Here is a 16,740-nt window from a genome sequence, read left to right on the forward strand (position 1 = left end):
GTGCATCCTAAACTGGAATTTCAGGTTTTTGTACTACCTTTGCAACCAGTTTCTTCACCAGATAAAAAGCAGAAAGAAAGAAGGAAAGGAACCCACCTACTGCCAACATTCCACTTTCTAGGTCCCCGGACATCTCACGACATATGCTTTTCTCAAGATCGCGGTTGCACATCCGTTGATACTCATTAAAAACTAGGACAAGCAAAACAACAGTATTTTTAATCTTTGGCCCTGGATCCAAGTTGTTTAGTAGCACATGTAATAATTCAGGCTCAAGAAGGAAAGCTACAGAAGAGTTTCTATAGTACCTGCTTGGAGATGAGCTCTGCTTCTGGTGCACAGGACTGCATTGAACTTTGATTCATCTGTCCCTAAACGGTTCTCTCCTGCAGCATAAAGTTCCTACACAAATGAAGAAAAATAATTCACAACTGATAAAGTGATGAGAGCATCAACATTTAAAGACCAAAAAAGATTAAGATCATTAAGCTAAGATCTGATTTTTATTTTCCTTTTATTTCTTTTCATCTAAGGGAGGAGAAATAGCCTAGTGGTTAGAGCAGTGGGCCATGAACTAGGAGACCAGGGTTCGAGTCCCCCTGTCCCTTCTTGTGACCTTGGGCAAGTCACTTTACCCTCCAGTGCCTCAGGTACAAAACTTAGATTGTAAGCCCTCTGGGTATAGAGAAATACCTACAGTACCTGAATGTGAACAGATATGATATCTCAGATCAAATGTTGGTATATAAAAATAAATAATAATAATAAATCAGGTACTGCTCTACCAGTCCCGATCATGGCCCCAGGCAGGAATCAGGATATTGTCCATAAAGCTTGAACACATCAAAAACAGCCAACAACAAAAACAGATGCATGCATGATATAATATGCACATAAATCTAAAAAATACATGGCATGTAATGATGAATACAACCAGATGAGTAGTGTTTTAACACTTATCTGCCTATCTTAGGGCGAGATTCATTAAGGCTTTTCTCCCATTTTGTGTCTATGGGAAAAACCCTTAATGAATCCATTGCATACTTAACCAGATAAGTAGCAGTTTTTTTAGACTTATCCGGCTAAGTGACCGCAAAGCAGCTTCTTAACTGGAGAAGTCAAAATTTATCTTGATAAGTGGTGCAAATCTGCTCTAAGGGCCAGATTTTTAGTAGGTACGCACTGGCATAGATTTGTGTGCGCAACCTGGCGCACAAATCTATGCCACACGTATGTTATAAAATCCGGGGTCGGCGCACGCAAAGGGGTGCACACTTGTGGACCTTGCGCACGCCGAGCCCTAGGGGAGCCCCGATGGTTTTCCTTGTTCCCTCCAAGGCCGCTCTGAAATCGGAACGGCCTCGGAGGAAATTTTCCTTTCATCCCCCCAACCTTCCCCTCCCTAACCCGCCCCCCAGCCCTATCTAAACCCCCCCTCACTTTTGTTAAATAAGTTGCGCCTGCTTCTGGGCAGGTGTAGCTTGCGCGCGCTAGCTAAGTGCCGGCGCGCAATCCCCCAACATGGCCGCTGTGCCGGAGGCCTCAGACCTGCACCCGCCCCGCCCCCGCCCCGCCACCTGCACCCGCCCCACCCCGACCCCCGAAAGGAGAAGTGATACTGGATCTGGTACTCCCAAATGGTGACAGCGTCTGTATTAGCTCCCTTGGTATCTTGCCAACACCAAGGGATAAGCCACTACTCGTCCCTAGGCATTAGCAGCAAGAAATCTATCTACTATTTGAGATCCTGCCAGTCCAGATACTTATGACCTGGATTGGCCACTGCTGGAAACAGGTTACTGGGCTTGATGCACCCTTGGTCTGACCCAGTATGGCAATTCTTATGTTCTTATGATTGACTAAATTCTTTCCCCATAGACAGAATGGGAGAAAAGCACCAATGAAGCACCGTTTCATTTCTTTTTCTTTACCGACTGTGTGTAAACAGCATAAGTTATGTCTCCAGTACATAGTCTTTTTCTTGTCATATATGTACATGGGTTAAATAGGGTTGTATAGGTACAGAACTCTAAAGCAACTCCTATCTTGCTCTACCAATCCAAGGTCCACCAGCTCAGCACTCCTGGTGTTCCTGTACAAGATGCTATATGCCTGCTTTACTTTTTCCCCCGCAATGGAGTGCAGAGAACAGGTCAGACCAGTTACGCCTTTCTGGATCATTGCACATAGCTGGCTTCTTCTGAACAACTATTAGAACTCCATTTCGGAATGAAAGGGAAGGGTGCTTAGCAGATGCCAGGTACATTTAGGAATGACAGTCTTCAAGACACGGAATTCGTCAGGGACAAACCCTGGGAAAATATATCCATACCTTAGTGTGCTGCAGATTCAGTTTTCCTTAATTACATTTATTTCAACACATTACTACAATCGGTGGTCCAAAATGAGCATTCTTTCAGACCAGATGTGAGGAGGGAAAAAACCAGAGTATTTTCCTAAAACAATCTTAAATGTAAAGGGAACAATAGATAAAAGACATAGGGGTAACCTTCTAAAAGTCCTAATGAATTTTCAATCAAATCCTCATATAATTGCCACCGATTTTCAAAGGGAAAGTACGTGCATAGCTTCCCTTTGAAAATGATCCCACTCAAACCTCTGGCACACAATTACACCTGCTAATCAGAAGTTTTGAGGAAGTGTGCAGGCATAAGTTTTGTAGCATGCGTGTAAGTGCCAACCCCTCCCCAGTTCCACCGTCAGGAACACACTTCCTCGTATCCACGCCTTGCGCAGAACAGGCCTTTTCTGCAGGCTAAGCACAGTTTTACCCACGGGAATGCCTATGAACTGACCTCAAAGAGGATAGGTCACACCCAAAATCAAAGACAAGGAGGAGCGGAGGAGAGAGAGCCTTGAAACGGAGAAAGAGAACAATCTGGGCCAGCCCATGCTGGGACTTAAGGAGGGGGTAGGCAGAAGCAGAACTCAAAGAGGTGGAACGTTCTTGTCCCGGCATTCAGAATGGATTTCAAAGCAGCAGTGGGAAATTGGGAGGGGCTGCAGGGGTCACAGCCAGGTTATTTTGTAGCTCACCAGGAGCACCTGTCTGAACTGCTCTGTATTAAAATGTGACTGAGCAGATGTAGGGAATCCCGAACTATAAGGAGTGTATCAATTGATTGGGGAGGTTCTGTGTAGAAATTGATGAGGGAGGTTTGGGTTTTGCTCCCCCATGTGGGACCAGTAGAAGGTGTGTCCTAGCTGCTTATTAAGAGATGTGAATCGGTACCGGACTTGTTTCCGGTATCGTGTTCGTAGAACCACCGCGGGGAAGGTTTCCCGCGGTTCTGAGCGCTTTTGTTCGGCTGTCCTGAGCCGAAGGAAAAAAAAAAACCCACCCCGACCCTTTAAATTGAATTATTTAGAATCCCCCACCCTCCCGACCCCCCAAAAAACTTTCTAAAGTACTTGGTGGTCCAGTGGGGGTCCCAGGAGTGATCTCCCGCTCTCAGGCCGTCAGCTGCCAGTAAACAAAATGGTACCGATGGCCCTTTGCCCTTACCATGTGACAGGGGCTATCGGTGCCATTGGCCAGCTCCTGTGACATGGTAGGAGCAATGGACGGCCGGCGCCATCTTAAAAAAAAAATCGTTCCCGGGACCCCTGCTGGACCACCAGGTACTTTAGAAAAGTTTTTTTTGGGGGGGGATTCTAAATAATTCAATTTAAAGGGTTGGGTGGGTTTGGGGGTTGTTTTTCTGTGTGCCCTTTCTTCCCGCCCCCCCTCCAAAATGATAAGAAAACAACATGAAAATTTTGTGGGGTTTTCTTATTGCTTTCGGGGATTCCCCCCCCCCCCCCGATACCTGACGGATGAGAAAATATCGTACGATATTTTCATCTGTCAGAAAAACGATCCACATCCCTACTGTTTATCATCCCAAAGCATCATCCATCCCAGTGGATTTTTACTTTGGAACTTGAGTTAACAGGTTGAGGATTTTTAGTTCGTTTCAAACGGACTGGAGCCCCCTGACTCCTGCTTGCTATTTTTCTCCTAAGTTATGGGAAAGGAGTAAAGAAGTTTTCCCATTTAGGGCTCAGCCTCCCATTGACCTGTCTATCCAGCCTTTCAGCTTGTTTTTTGCGTCTTTTAAGCCAATTTTAGAGTTTAGAGTTTTCCCTGTGAGAGCCGGCCCCCTTGTAGCAGTAGATTGGGGCGTCCAAGGCGGGATCTGGGGTAAGGAAGACCTGCCGTGTACTATCTCTCCGTCAGAGGATAGACCGGAAGAGGCCTGAGGCAGAGGAGTTATTTATTTTATTATTTAACTGTCTTCTTGCACTATCTCCTCTGTTTGGAGGCAAGGAAGTTTTATTCCACCCTTCCTGCCTTGTTCTTGATTTTTTTGGGTTCAAAGACTATTTTTGTTCCACTTGGAGATGATGGCCCTTGGTACTCGGGTCTTAGTAGCCAAACCACTGGGAGTGCAGAGTCTCTCATTCTGAAAGAAACAGACGAGTAGAGAAGCTCATTTGAAAGAAGGAAACTAAAGGATACAAAGTAAAGGTAACAAGAACTTTGTTGCTGCTGTATGAGTACAACCTGAGGGGAGGAGTGAGGCGTCCACCAGGCGCTGCCTAAGGAGTTAACTAATTCCAGAGGATGTAGGAAGAGAAAAAAAAAAACCGGAACTAAATTCTGACCACCTTCAGTGGGAAGAGCTGGGAAAATACATCAGCAATTAAAGGAGAATTGTACTAATTTCAATCTGATAAATCTGAGATAATTGGGAGCAAGAAGGAACTGTGTAAATAAGGTGCTTCCAGAAAAAAGCAGAGACTTTACTAAAGAAGTGGAGTAAAGTTTATTAAATCTTTCTGCTGTCTTATTATTTATGGATTTGAAATGAGAAACGAAATTGAAGCTGGCAATCTTCTTCCGTCATCTAATCAACTATCAGTAAAGGAGTTGAAACATGTATTTACTGGATGCAGAGATGGTGTTAATTATCAGTGCTATGTACAGAGGGTGGAGAAAGGGTTGGTCCTGCAAAGAGCAGGGTATAAGAACTATTGTTCCTCCTGGGACTCAGAAAGTAGAGCTATCTGGTGGGGTGAAGGAGAGACTGCGAGTCATTGAAGGAGAGTTGTGCAGTAAGGGTCCATCTCTTTTCGTTTTCCTAAAAGGCTCCATCCTGCCCAAGGGGTTACATAAACATAAGTCAGGGCTTTGGCTGACACTCTGTCCCCGACAGACACAAAGACAGTATTTTGACATTCTATAAAGTAAAACGCATTGACACAGTAATCCCAGAATTCACACAGCACAGAGTTGAACTCTCCGAGTTTCCAACTAACCTGCACATCCCTTGTGACCAGTGACATATCAATGTTCGCACTTTCATCTCGGTTTCCCTACAAGAACAAAGAAAAACAGCAGAAGAAATCACAGCTCCATCTGTTTCATGGGAAATCAGAAAGAGATCAAACGAGCCTGTAACACAGAGCACAGGTAGCCAAGCGAAAGCAAAAGGATTTTCCCCACTTTGTACCAGTGTCAAACATTTAGAAAATAAGATCCATACATTTAGGATGAAGAGACACATTCCTGCTCTACTGCAAACAGTAGGGGTAATCTTAAAGCTGCTTGTACTGCAACCAGGTCTGCAGGTGGCTCTTTACCTGTGGATTTTACAGTTATTTTCAATGGGAAAGCAAGTGCATATGTAAGTCATCCCATGAATACCACCCGCACCTGCTGAAATGTGCAGGTAGTCTTTCCATGAGAAAATTCAAAAGTATGTATGTAAGTGCAAACCCCGCTCCGGGGAATGCCCCCTCACCCTGCGGGTAAAAGCACAGACACAGAAGCCTTAGGGGCTTTACCTACCCTATATGTGGGTAAAAGTTATCGTCTATAAAAGACCATTTCTGCAGCTGAAAACCGTGCTTTTCCCACAGAAATGGGCTTTTAGAAAATCTCTGAGGTGCAAGCCCCATGCTGTTCAGCCCTAGGCGAGTTGCTATAAAATTATCCTCTACGTGTACTAAGCTGACTGCGGTTACTATGGGGCATGGACTGTACAGATTAACAGCTGGTACCCCTCTTTCACACAGGGAGAGTTTATATACTTAAAAAGCCAAAATTGGACAATCTAATAGGTCGACTTGTCTGTTTACAGCGAATAACATAAACCCTCTTTCGGCAGGGGATGTGCACTGGCTCTAAAAGGTTTAAATCAAGGCCAAAGGATTCTGCACGCAGAGAAGAACTAGAGAACACTTTCACCAGCTAGGGATGTGATATATTAAACTATTACAACCCTTACGATAAGTATATTTTGAGCCTTGTCATTTAACCATTTAACATATGAGTTCCTTTACAGCAGCAGGAGCTGAACCCCAGATCCCCCGGGGGAGTGTGTGATGGGACAGATGGGGGGGGGGGGAGGAGGCAATGTCCCCTCTAATATTTGTGTGGGTGAGCACTGTTGCCGAGTGCATAATTTAGGGCCTGAGCGGTAGGGGCTGGGGCTCCTCCCTGTTGTACCAAATGTTCTAATTTTGTTTAACAAAGGAGGTGGGGTGCATACAACTCTGCAAGTGTGAGGGGGGAATGGGAGAGTCCCCATCATGTGCTATTTCTAACCCCTTGCCCCCTCCCTATTACACTCTTTCTACCGTGGCGCCACCACCAAGGACCCAAGCTCTGTCTGTCTTTCTCACTCATGCATCCATGAGGGAACACTTGTGAGGATGTGGCAATTGGAGCTGGTGCTTTCTGACTGTGGCCCCAGGACTAGGATCCAGGGGCAGGGGAAGCAAGCACCGGTGTTGCCTATCCTCATCATGGTGCTAACACAACACGGCCAGGCCAGACAAACCCCCAACAGCTGCTGCTACTGCTGCTTCTTGCCCTCTGCCTTGCACTACCTGCCACCTGCCATTTTGCCACCAGGCTCCAGCCCTGACTCTGCTTCAGCACGGTGCCCTCTCGTCTCCTGCTCCATGTTTACTAACTGTTAACTGCTCTAATTTCAATAGCTTAATATTTACATTCCTAATTCCATCTTATGCATCTTTAGTGCTACCACATAGTACTATACCTGATTATAAACCAAGATGAAAACTGAATTTTTCAAGTTATTTCATGCCTCCAGCTCTTGGCTTTTCTATGAGCAACAGCAGCAAAATAGGATACATTACATTAAAATGTTTTAAAAAATCAACTAGGCCTTGCACCTATTTACTAGGGATGTGAATCGTGTCCTCGATCGTCTTAACGATCGATTTCGGCTGGGAGGGGGAGGGAATCGTATTGTTGCCGTTTGGGGGGGTAAAATATCGTGAAAAATCGTTAAAAATCGTGAAAAATCGAAAAATCGAAAAACCGGCACATTAAAACCCCCTAAAACCCACCCCCGACCCTTTAAATTAAATCCCCCACCCTCCCGAACCCCCCCCCAAATAACTTAAATAACCTGCGGGTCCAGCGGCGGTCCGGAACGGCAGCGGTCCGGAACGGGCTCCTGCTCTGAATCTTGTTGTCTTCAGCCGGCGCCATTTTCCAAAATGGCGCCGAAAAATGGCGGCGGCCATAGACGAAAAAGATTGGACGGCAGGAGGTCCTTCCGGACCCCCGCTGGACTTTTGGCAAGTCTCGTGGGGGTCAGGAGGCCCCCCACAAGCTGGCCAAAAGTTCCTGGAGGTCCAGCGGGGGTCAGGGAGCGATTTCCCGCCGCGAATCGTTTTCGTACGGAAAATGGCGCCGGCAGGAGATCGACTGCAGGAGGTCGTTCAGCGAGGCGCCGGAACCCTCGCTGAACGACCTCCTGCAGTCGATCTCCTGCCGGCGCCATTTTCCGTACGAAAACGATTCGCGGCGGGAAATCACTCCCTGACCCCCGCTGGACCTCCAGGAACTTTTGGCCAGCTTGTGGGGGGCCTCCTGACCCCCACGAGACTTGCCAAAAGTCCAGCGGGGGTCCGGAAGGACCTCCTGCCGTCCAATCTTTTTCGTCTATGGCCGCCGCCATTTTTCGGCGCCATTTTGGAAAATGGCGCCGGCTGAAGACGACAAGATTCAGAGCAGGAGCCCGTTCCGGACCGCTGCCGTTCCGGACCGCCGCTGGACCCGCAGGTTATTTAAGTTATTTGGGGGGGGGTTCGGGAGGGTGGGGGATTTAATTTAAAGGGTCGGGGGTGGGTTTTAGGGGGTTTTAGTGTGCCGGCTCACGATTCTAACGATTTATAACGATAAATCATTAGAATCTGTATTGTATTGTGTTCCATAACGGTTTAAGACGATATTAAAATTATCGGACGATAATTTTAATCGTCCTAAAACGATTCACATCCCTACTATTTACTGCAAGTTTCACTCAAGTCACGGCTTTCTCCCAAGCTAATGGTAGAAAAATACAAGTGACTTCTCAGTAACAGAAGATGCCAGAGATCCTGGCTCACCCACGTAGTTGCCCAAAGATTCATGTAGTGAATGTCAATAAACTGAATTTAAAATTTGCCTTGCCATTTGGGAATACTTGTAAAAAAAAACAAACAAAAAAAAAAAACAACCTACACAAGGTTTCAGCAGCAGATCGACAACTTTTACTAACAAAAAAATTAAAGAAATAACTACCTGAGCAAGTGAGATGAGAAGCCTCTGGAAGTGTCCAGACGTGTCGCTCTTAATTGCTTGCTCAAGGGTTTTCTTAAATTCTATAAGAAAAAATGTAAATACCTGAAAGTACTGTAAAATGTGGTAGACAGGGAAAACACTGGACTACTCTGCCAACAGCTAGTCCATGGTCATGTTACTTAAGAGCAATTTGTGAGTAAAGGGTATTGTCTAATAATCAGCTGATTTATTCTAACAGGAATCTCAGACCATACAAAATAATTTCATTGACCGACTGTAGGGTTTTATCCTGTGTACAGCAAACTGTCCAATTACACATCTCTATCTGGATCATGCCCCAAATGCTAAAGAATAAGTTTCCAGAAACCACAAGGACAGGTTCACCCATTTTAACAATGGAAAACAGGTCAACTTTGCTAATCACAACTGGAGCAGGGGCTGCACATCAAGCCGTAGAGTGGCAAATTGGGTGGTGATAAGTCCCAACAGACCTGGATGTTCACAGTGTAGTAATGCTTAGAAAATGGCCTCCTGGCTCCTTGGAGCAAGTAAGCCCACATGAGTACAATTAATAGCCTCTAATGACATTAGGGAATAGGACGATGTTCAAGAAGCCTCTTTGTGTCTCCCTTTTCTTCTGTTCAGTGCAGAGCTACCGGATATAGTAAGATATGCAGGTGAGTCTGGCCTCTAAAAAATAGAGATCAGACACCAATCATGGAAGGAGCCAATAGCCAAGCAACACACAGAGCAGTCATCACAAGCTCTGAAGGTAGCCTATAGGGGAAGCTGGAGTTAGCAGCTCAGGACAGCCTGAATCTACTCAGGCCATCTCTAAACATTTCCTTTGGAGAAAGGTCTTCTTGTGAGAAGCTTGGCGTCTCCTGCAATCTTCCAAGAAGAGCAGATGCAGTCCTGAAGCCAACGAGATGTACTCTAATGCATTTAGAGGAGGTGGGAAGGAAAGCATCCTCCCTATTTGTATCTTTTATACAGACTGCTGTTAATTGTGAGAAACAAGCAGGAGATGACAAGTGACCCTCCCCGATCATTTTTGGCATTAATCCCATGGTAGCTGCAGCACTAACTGTTTAAAAGCAGGGTGGGATCGGTCCAAATGGGATTCTTTCCAATTGTTATTTTAAGACATCTAATTACACTCCAACAGACATGGAAATGGTATGTCATGGGCTGGCCCCCAGGATTTTCCATGGGAGGTACACAGAATGAAACGTTATTTCTTTCTCCTTTAGGAAAAACATGAGCATTATTTGAGGAAAAGGGAACGTATTCCTGTCCTAAGATGGAGGAATTCTATTTGGGGGTAGAGGCCTCTGGGACCTGAAATAAAGCAGAACACGAAGGACTAGTAATGGGCAGGAATGTAGGTGGAGAGGAATGGTTGGAATAGTTGGGCTCTGCCTCATAAGCACTCCATTTTTTGGGTCCTTTAGATACGTTTTTGAGAGTTTCAAGACATGATTAATAGTGTTCAACAGTGTCCCTCTGGCAGTGAGTCAACTCCAAAGTTTCTCCTTCTGTTTGGTGTCATTTAAAAATTCCAACTCTCAACTTTCTGGATTGCACCAAAAGCAAATTAAAATATACAGTGTTGGGAATTATTAGAAAGGGAATGGTGAATAAAACGGAAAATGTCATAATGCCTCTGTATCACTCCATGGTGAGACCACACCTTGAATACTGTGTACAATTCTGGTCACCGCATCTCAAAAAAGATATAATTGTGATGGAGAAGGTACAGAGAAGGGCTACCAAAATGATAAGGGGAATGGAACAGCTTGGAGAAGAGACGACTGAGGGGGGATATGATAGAGGTGTTTAAAATCATGAGAGGTCTAGAACGGGTAGATGTGAATCGGTTATTTACTCTTTCGGATAATAAAAAGACTAGGGGGCACTCCATGAAGTTAGCATGTGGCACATTTAAAACTAATCGGAGAAAGTTCTTTTTTACTCAACGCACAATTAAACTCTGGAATTTGTTGCCAGAGGATGTGGTTAGTGCAGTTAGTATAGCTGTATTTAAAAAAGGATTGGATAAGTTCTTGGAGGAGAAGTCCATTACCTGCTATTAATTAAGTTGACTTAGAAAATAGCCACTGCTATTACTAGCAACGGTAACATGGAATAGACTTAGTTTTTGGGTACTTGCCAGGTTCTTATGGCCTGGATTGGCCACTGTTGGAAACAGGAGGCTGGGTTTGATGGACCCTTGGTCTGACCCAGTATGGCATGTTCTTATGGCCATCACCGCCACGCTCGGCTTCCTGCACCTGCTGCCTTTCAGCTGCTTCAGCAGCAAAGTCCACGCTGGGAACCGGCTACCGGACCAAGGCATACCTCTGAGGGATCTTGGAAATCGCCTCAGGAATTCTCAACTGGGGGATGGACCTTTAGGTATCATCACAGGAGAGCGAGGCTACATCTTTCTCCAATTTAAAGGTAAAATTTCTTCTTCTAAAGAGTATGGCAATCCCAATAGGGTAAGCACGCCCATATCTGCTAGGAGACGGAGAGATACTGAAGGGCTGAGATCACTGCAGGTGTGTATTTAAGGTTATGTCGGCTTTGAAACGATTCCATCTCTATCTGCTAGCAGGGGAGCATATAACCCACTGGTCCTGAGTTCATCTGGCCTCACGCTAGGAAACTATAGCTATAGTAAAAATAGATACCAGACAAACTTAACTAGTTAATATAGTGCTGTGTTAGTATATATGTATGATTACCTCTAGGGTAAATCTGCACTCAAGGATTGTTCATTAAATTATAACTAAACTTTTATTAGGAAAACATTCAAATTGTACAAAACTAAAAATACATATAATATCAATAGTATTAATTATGTTGTGCAATAATGTAATTAAACACATACAATTAAAAAACTTTTGCAAGCATTATGCTGAAAATAATCCTGCATAAGATGCACACATACCACATACATGCTCTAACTATATTAAAAATAACATGTCCTTTTAACAAACCAACAAATATGAAATGAGACTAGCAAACTCAACCAAAAGAAATGTCATTTTTATTACATGACTCGATGTTGAAATTCAGCTATGAAGTATTCACACACACACACACATACAATCAAAAAGTAGATTATTTCAGTTTACAGAAGGAGAGAAAAGAAAACTCAACCTGCTTTGTAGACCCTGTTGATTTCATGAATTTCCGCATTACTACGAGACGCTAAAATTTCAATTATGCACGCTTCATCTGTGCCAGCACCCTGCGTGAAGAAGATGGAAAACCCGATTACATGAGTGCAATGCCTATTTGCAGAGATAAAGAAGATTTATTCCAACAGACCAGTATAACTGAAATATTTTATTGAATCACGAAAAGAAAAATTACCAGATAGCAACTGTTGGTTGGTCACAAAATGAATCTCATTGCACAATAATCCTGCCCCCTCTTATTGCACACATAAGAAAAAGAGGCACACATTTCAAAAGACAGATCCGGGAACAAGAGCCGAAAGAACAGAGAGGAGCAGCACAAAACCAGCAAAGTATATGTATCAGGCTTCAAATGAATACGTTTACATCGGAGAGGATAGAAACTTAGCAATGAAACCTGGAGAAAGTACCAGTTCACCAGAGATACTCAATACCCCAAAAAGCCACAGATTTCTTGTGACCAATCTCTGGATTTTATGACACATGTACTATGACAGACATATAAAAAAAGTAACTAACTGTTGTGTTTCGCAGCCGCAGCTGCCCGCAGCCACAACTCCCTACCTGAGTCACAGCGTTGGGGACGCCACGGCAGCACCGGGGAATCTGGGCCATTCATGTCCCGCACCTCGACGAAGCTTCCCGTGCTGACTGCCGGCGGGGAAGGCGCCCCAGGCCTCCCTTCGCGGCGTCGGGCCATTTGGCACAGCTTCCGGTATTCAAAATGGCCGCCCTGGCCTTAGGCGCGAGGCCGCACCGCCATTGTAGATTTAAAGGGCCATCGTCCTCCAAATTGCCTGCACATGCTCCTAATGAGCTAGGCACAGGGGGAAGTATAAAGGGAGACTTCCTCCGTTCACTCTTCGACTTGGCAACTCGTTGCTACAAGTCTGCTTGCTTTGGTGAGTCTTCTGGTGCCTCGGGTTCCTGATTCCTGGTTCCTGCTTCTTCTCGGTGATTCCTCGGTGCGTGACCTCGGACTGGCAAGCAGCGATCCTCTAGTACTCGACCTCGGACTTCTTCCGGACCACCCGTCTTCAAGAACCCACCTAAGTCCCAGCGGCCTTCCCGGGGGGGGGAGGGGGCCACGGGCTTCCAGTGGCGAAGATCCAGTTGGCCCTTGCACCGACCTTACCCCTCCTCGAACTCTCAAAGGTCCACCTAAGTCCCAGCGGCCCGGGTCCCTATGGGCTCCTCCCGGGGGGACCACGGGCTTCCAGTGGCGAAGATCCAGTTGGCTCTGCTCCGACGGCCCGCCTCTTCGTCCTCTCAACGGCCGCCTCAGTCTTCGGCATCGAAGGACCAGCCAGTCCCATCTTCTGTTCCGCCTCGCCACCCGACGGGGGAACCTAAGGAGCCATCTCCTAAGGTGATTCACCTCCAGTCGGTCCAAGGGTTCACGAATCTCCTGATCATAACAGTGACCGAGGAAGTTTTATAACAGACGCGCCTTCGTTCAGGCATGGGAGTGAAAGGAGCCATCTCACACAGACCACACGGAAAGCCGTATCTTATATTTAAAAACAATGCAAAGTTCATACTTCAGCTAATATCCTAGCCTGGGAACTTAACTTCTAAAGACAAACGAAGTAACCAAGTATTTTCTTACATTGTTTTTCTTACTGGATCAAAGATCTCAAGATCTGTGCTGAAAGATCATGTCTAATTTGTACATGTGTTTTTGTGATGGTGAGTCTGTATTATAAAGTTCTCCAGGTCAATTTTCTTATGCATTTGTCATAGCAAATGTTGCAAAAGCCCCAGAGTTCAGTCAGCTGTTGTATAGCTTTCTGTAAGCATGATTTGTTCTATTGGTGCCATTTTCTACAGATTACCATTTTCATCTCCGCACCAACAGAATCAAGGCAGACAGCCAATGCTAAGCTGAAGGGATTCACTTCCACCCCACACTTTGCACATACTGTCCTTTCCCAGTACAAACCTTTATTGCTTCTTTTATCTCGTAGGCATCATACATAGTTGGGCTCTTCATCATTGCAAGGATAGCCTTCTCAAAGTTTCCAGACAGCTCAGATTTTAGATCCTTGATCAAATCCTGATGAAGAAGAAAATAAAGCATCAGCAAACAGCAAGGAACGAGCTACTAGAATGCCAGGATTAAAATCAGATATTTTTAGTACCTCTCCTCAGAGAGTGAGGAATCTCTCAGAATCTGCTGGAGCACAAGCAAAGTACCAGAGACGAGAAATAGTTTCTCCATAGCTATCCATTGACATAACAGAACTGCTTATCCACAGTTTAGCAGGAAATTCATTACAATTTATATATAAATAATATTAAGGATAGATATACTGGAAATACAAAAATAATTTTAAATAGTTGCTATGCTGAAAAACACAGAAAGACACCATCTAATCTTATCTACTGTTCCATCAATTAAAAAGCTACAAAAAAAACTTCACATCCTAGAACAAAACATTGTTCAATTCAAAATTGTAACATCCAATAGTAAAATCCAACTCATGCAATGATACTCATACATTTACTGTGAAGAAGTATAAAGCAGAGCAGAGGATTTCCAGTACAAGAGGCCTTCCTGTCAATATTGTATGAAACAGAAGACAGTAAGAAGTTTTATCAGTTCTGCTCAATACTTACCTTTCCATAAGCAGTTTTGAAGGAGAGGAGGATCTGCTGGCGCTGCTTATTTGACCGACTTCCAAGACAATCAATAATTGCTTGTTCATCCGTTCCTGCAACCCAAAAAGTGTCAACAGTGATGGCGTACAGAGTAAAGGTCAAGCTGATCACACAGGGACAAAAACCCGCCCGTACTCTTCCCATAGACCCTCAAAGTGAAAAGGTATGCACACTCTCTCTTGGAAACTGCGTGCAGGTACTAAGTGCATGGAAACCTGCACCTGTTTTTTGTGCACATGGAATTTTGCTCGAAAAGTGCATGACAATCTATATGGGTTCTTTCCCTTCCCCCACCTACACATAGCCCCAGGAGTTGTCTCTTCTTTACACAGCTAAAAGCACGGGCACTGTTCCGTAAGTCGATTTATGTGGGTAAACCACTTTTTAGCCAAGGAAATAGCTTTGAAAATTAGCCTTCAAGATCAACAGAGTAGAAACACCATTTAAACAGTCATAACACTGAGTTACATGCCATGGTCAAGAAATAAAGACAGACATTGGGGTGATCATCAACCACTAAATCTTAGAATTATTCAATATAATCTGGCAAAAGGGACCATGTGTAGCGCCAATGTGCAAAGCAGCAATACTGACACACAGACTAAGTGGTTGGGTACTTACCAAATCCTTTCATAGCCTTTCTTAAAACTTCTGCATCCCTCAAAGGGTCGAATCCTGGGGCATCACAGATGGTGCCTCGGTTCACTTGCTGAGAAAACAGACACAAACGAAAAAAAACCACGAAACCCATGAGGACTGATCGGTCTGAAAGAGGCAAGAGGACCGGAGATGGATAACCCGTACACCCCCAGCAGAAACGAATCTACATACCATCAACCCAATTCAGCCTTTCTACCTTACTTGTGTGAAGTTCGACTCCTCAAATGATTGTGAGGTCTGGGCTACTCCCTATTGTCATAATAACCCAGACTTTTTCCACACAATGCAATGCTAATAGATTTCCAATCAGCTTAAAACATTCGATTCATTCCTGACTGTACTATAAATGGAAGCTGGCAAATGAATGTGTGGAATTCTGAGAACATTGTTCCTTCACGTTCTCTTTTTATAAATGCTATTCTAAGCAGCACAGTAATCTGATGTAAAACTACAAGGGGGAGGGGTTCTGGCCCAGCAGTTTCCTCCTGCTTCCTCGGGACTGTAACCAGAGCTGGGAGCCAGCCCCATGGGCCTTCATTTGTAAATGTGCAGGAATCTTTCCCCTTGTTTTATATTCCCGCCCAGCGTACTCCAGCCCCGGCATTACAAGGAGAGTCTCAGGCTGGGGTTCATGCACCAGGCTTCTTCTGGAACCCTGCAACCTCTTTGTTGTGGGAACGGCTTCCCTATGAGGAAAGGCTAGGGAAGATGGGGCTGTTCAGTTTGGAGAAGAGATGACCAAGGGGGGATATGATAGAAGTCTACAAAATCATGAAAGGACTTGACCAAGTTAATGTAAATTGGTTATTTACTCTCTCAGATAACAGAAGGACAAGGGGGCACTCCATGAAGTTAGCAAGTAGCTCATTTAAAACAAATCAAAGAAAATTATTTTTCACTCAGTGCATAGTTAAGCTCTGGAATTAATTTCCAGAAGATGTGGTTTTGGCAGTTAGTGTAACTGGGTTTAAAAAAAGGTTTGGATAAGTTCAGAGGAAAAATCCATTAACTGCTATTATGGTAATTAATAAGCAACAATAGCTTGTGATTTATCTAATGTTTGGGTACTTGCCAGGTAATTGTAGCCAGGATTGGCCACTGTTGGAAACAGGATTCTGGGCTTGATGGACCCTTGGTATGATCCAGTATGGCATATCTTATGGTCTTATGTTTTAATATTTAAGTCTGTTTATTGACATTTTCATTAAAATACATGAAGAAAAAGTGAATGAATATATGATACTTGCATATATGAAAACATATTCTGGCCAACCAAAGATACCACCAACTTCTTCTTGCCCCAAAAAATTAGACCAATTTTGCAGGCAGGGCTCTTGTGTAATTTTCAGTTGTTTTTCATTTTATCTCATGCCTTGGAATCCAATGATATTTTGGAGAAAAACCAAAAACATCCTAATCTAAACAAAAACTAATTTTTTCTCTGGGGCTCATCTACTAGACTGCAGTATTTTCCTTGGCAACAAATTTACCATGGCTTAGCTGAGCCCTAAGAAACCACACAATAGTGGCCTATGGCTCTGGGGCTGCCATATTCTTAATGTGGCCAATCGGCTGAATGACCACCCCTCAAATGTCCCCAATACC

At 44.4% G+C, this 16,740-nt stretch overlaps 1 protein-coding gene across 4 annotated transcripts in view; it reads right to left on the reverse strand.

Moving 5' to 3' along the window:
* The window catches only part of ANXA11 (annexin A11), a 90,838-nt gene that overhangs the window by 13,864 nt on the left and 60,234 nt on the right, over positions 1-16,740 (reverse strand). For all 4 annotated transcript variants that reach the window (XM_029609489.1, XM_029609490.1, XM_029609491.1 and 1 more), the window contains 8 exons: positions 15,097-15,184; positions 14,434-14,528; positions 13,757-13,870; positions 11,774-11,864; positions 8,606-8,685; positions 5,323-5,379; positions 309-402; positions 97-192 (listed from right to left, as the gene is read on the reverse strand). In XM_029609489.1, the coding sequence (XP_029465349.1) occupies positions 97-192; positions 309-402; positions 5,323-5,379; positions 8,606-8,685; positions 11,774-11,864; positions 13,757-13,870; positions 14,434-14,528; positions 15,097-15,184 (715 nt within the window). The remainder of the gene's footprint in view (positions 1-96; positions 193-308; positions 403-5,322; positions 5,380-8,605; positions 8,686-11,773; positions 11,865-13,756; positions 13,871-14,433; positions 14,529-15,096; positions 15,185-16,740) is intronic.

Source organism: Rhinatrema bivittatum, chromosome 7 (genome assembly GCF_901001135.1).
Source record: "Rhinatrema bivittatum chromosome 7, aRhiBiv1.1, whole genome shotgun sequence".
NCBI lineage: Eukaryota > Metazoa > Chordata > Amphibia > Gymnophiona > Rhinatrematidae > Rhinatrema > Rhinatrema bivittatum.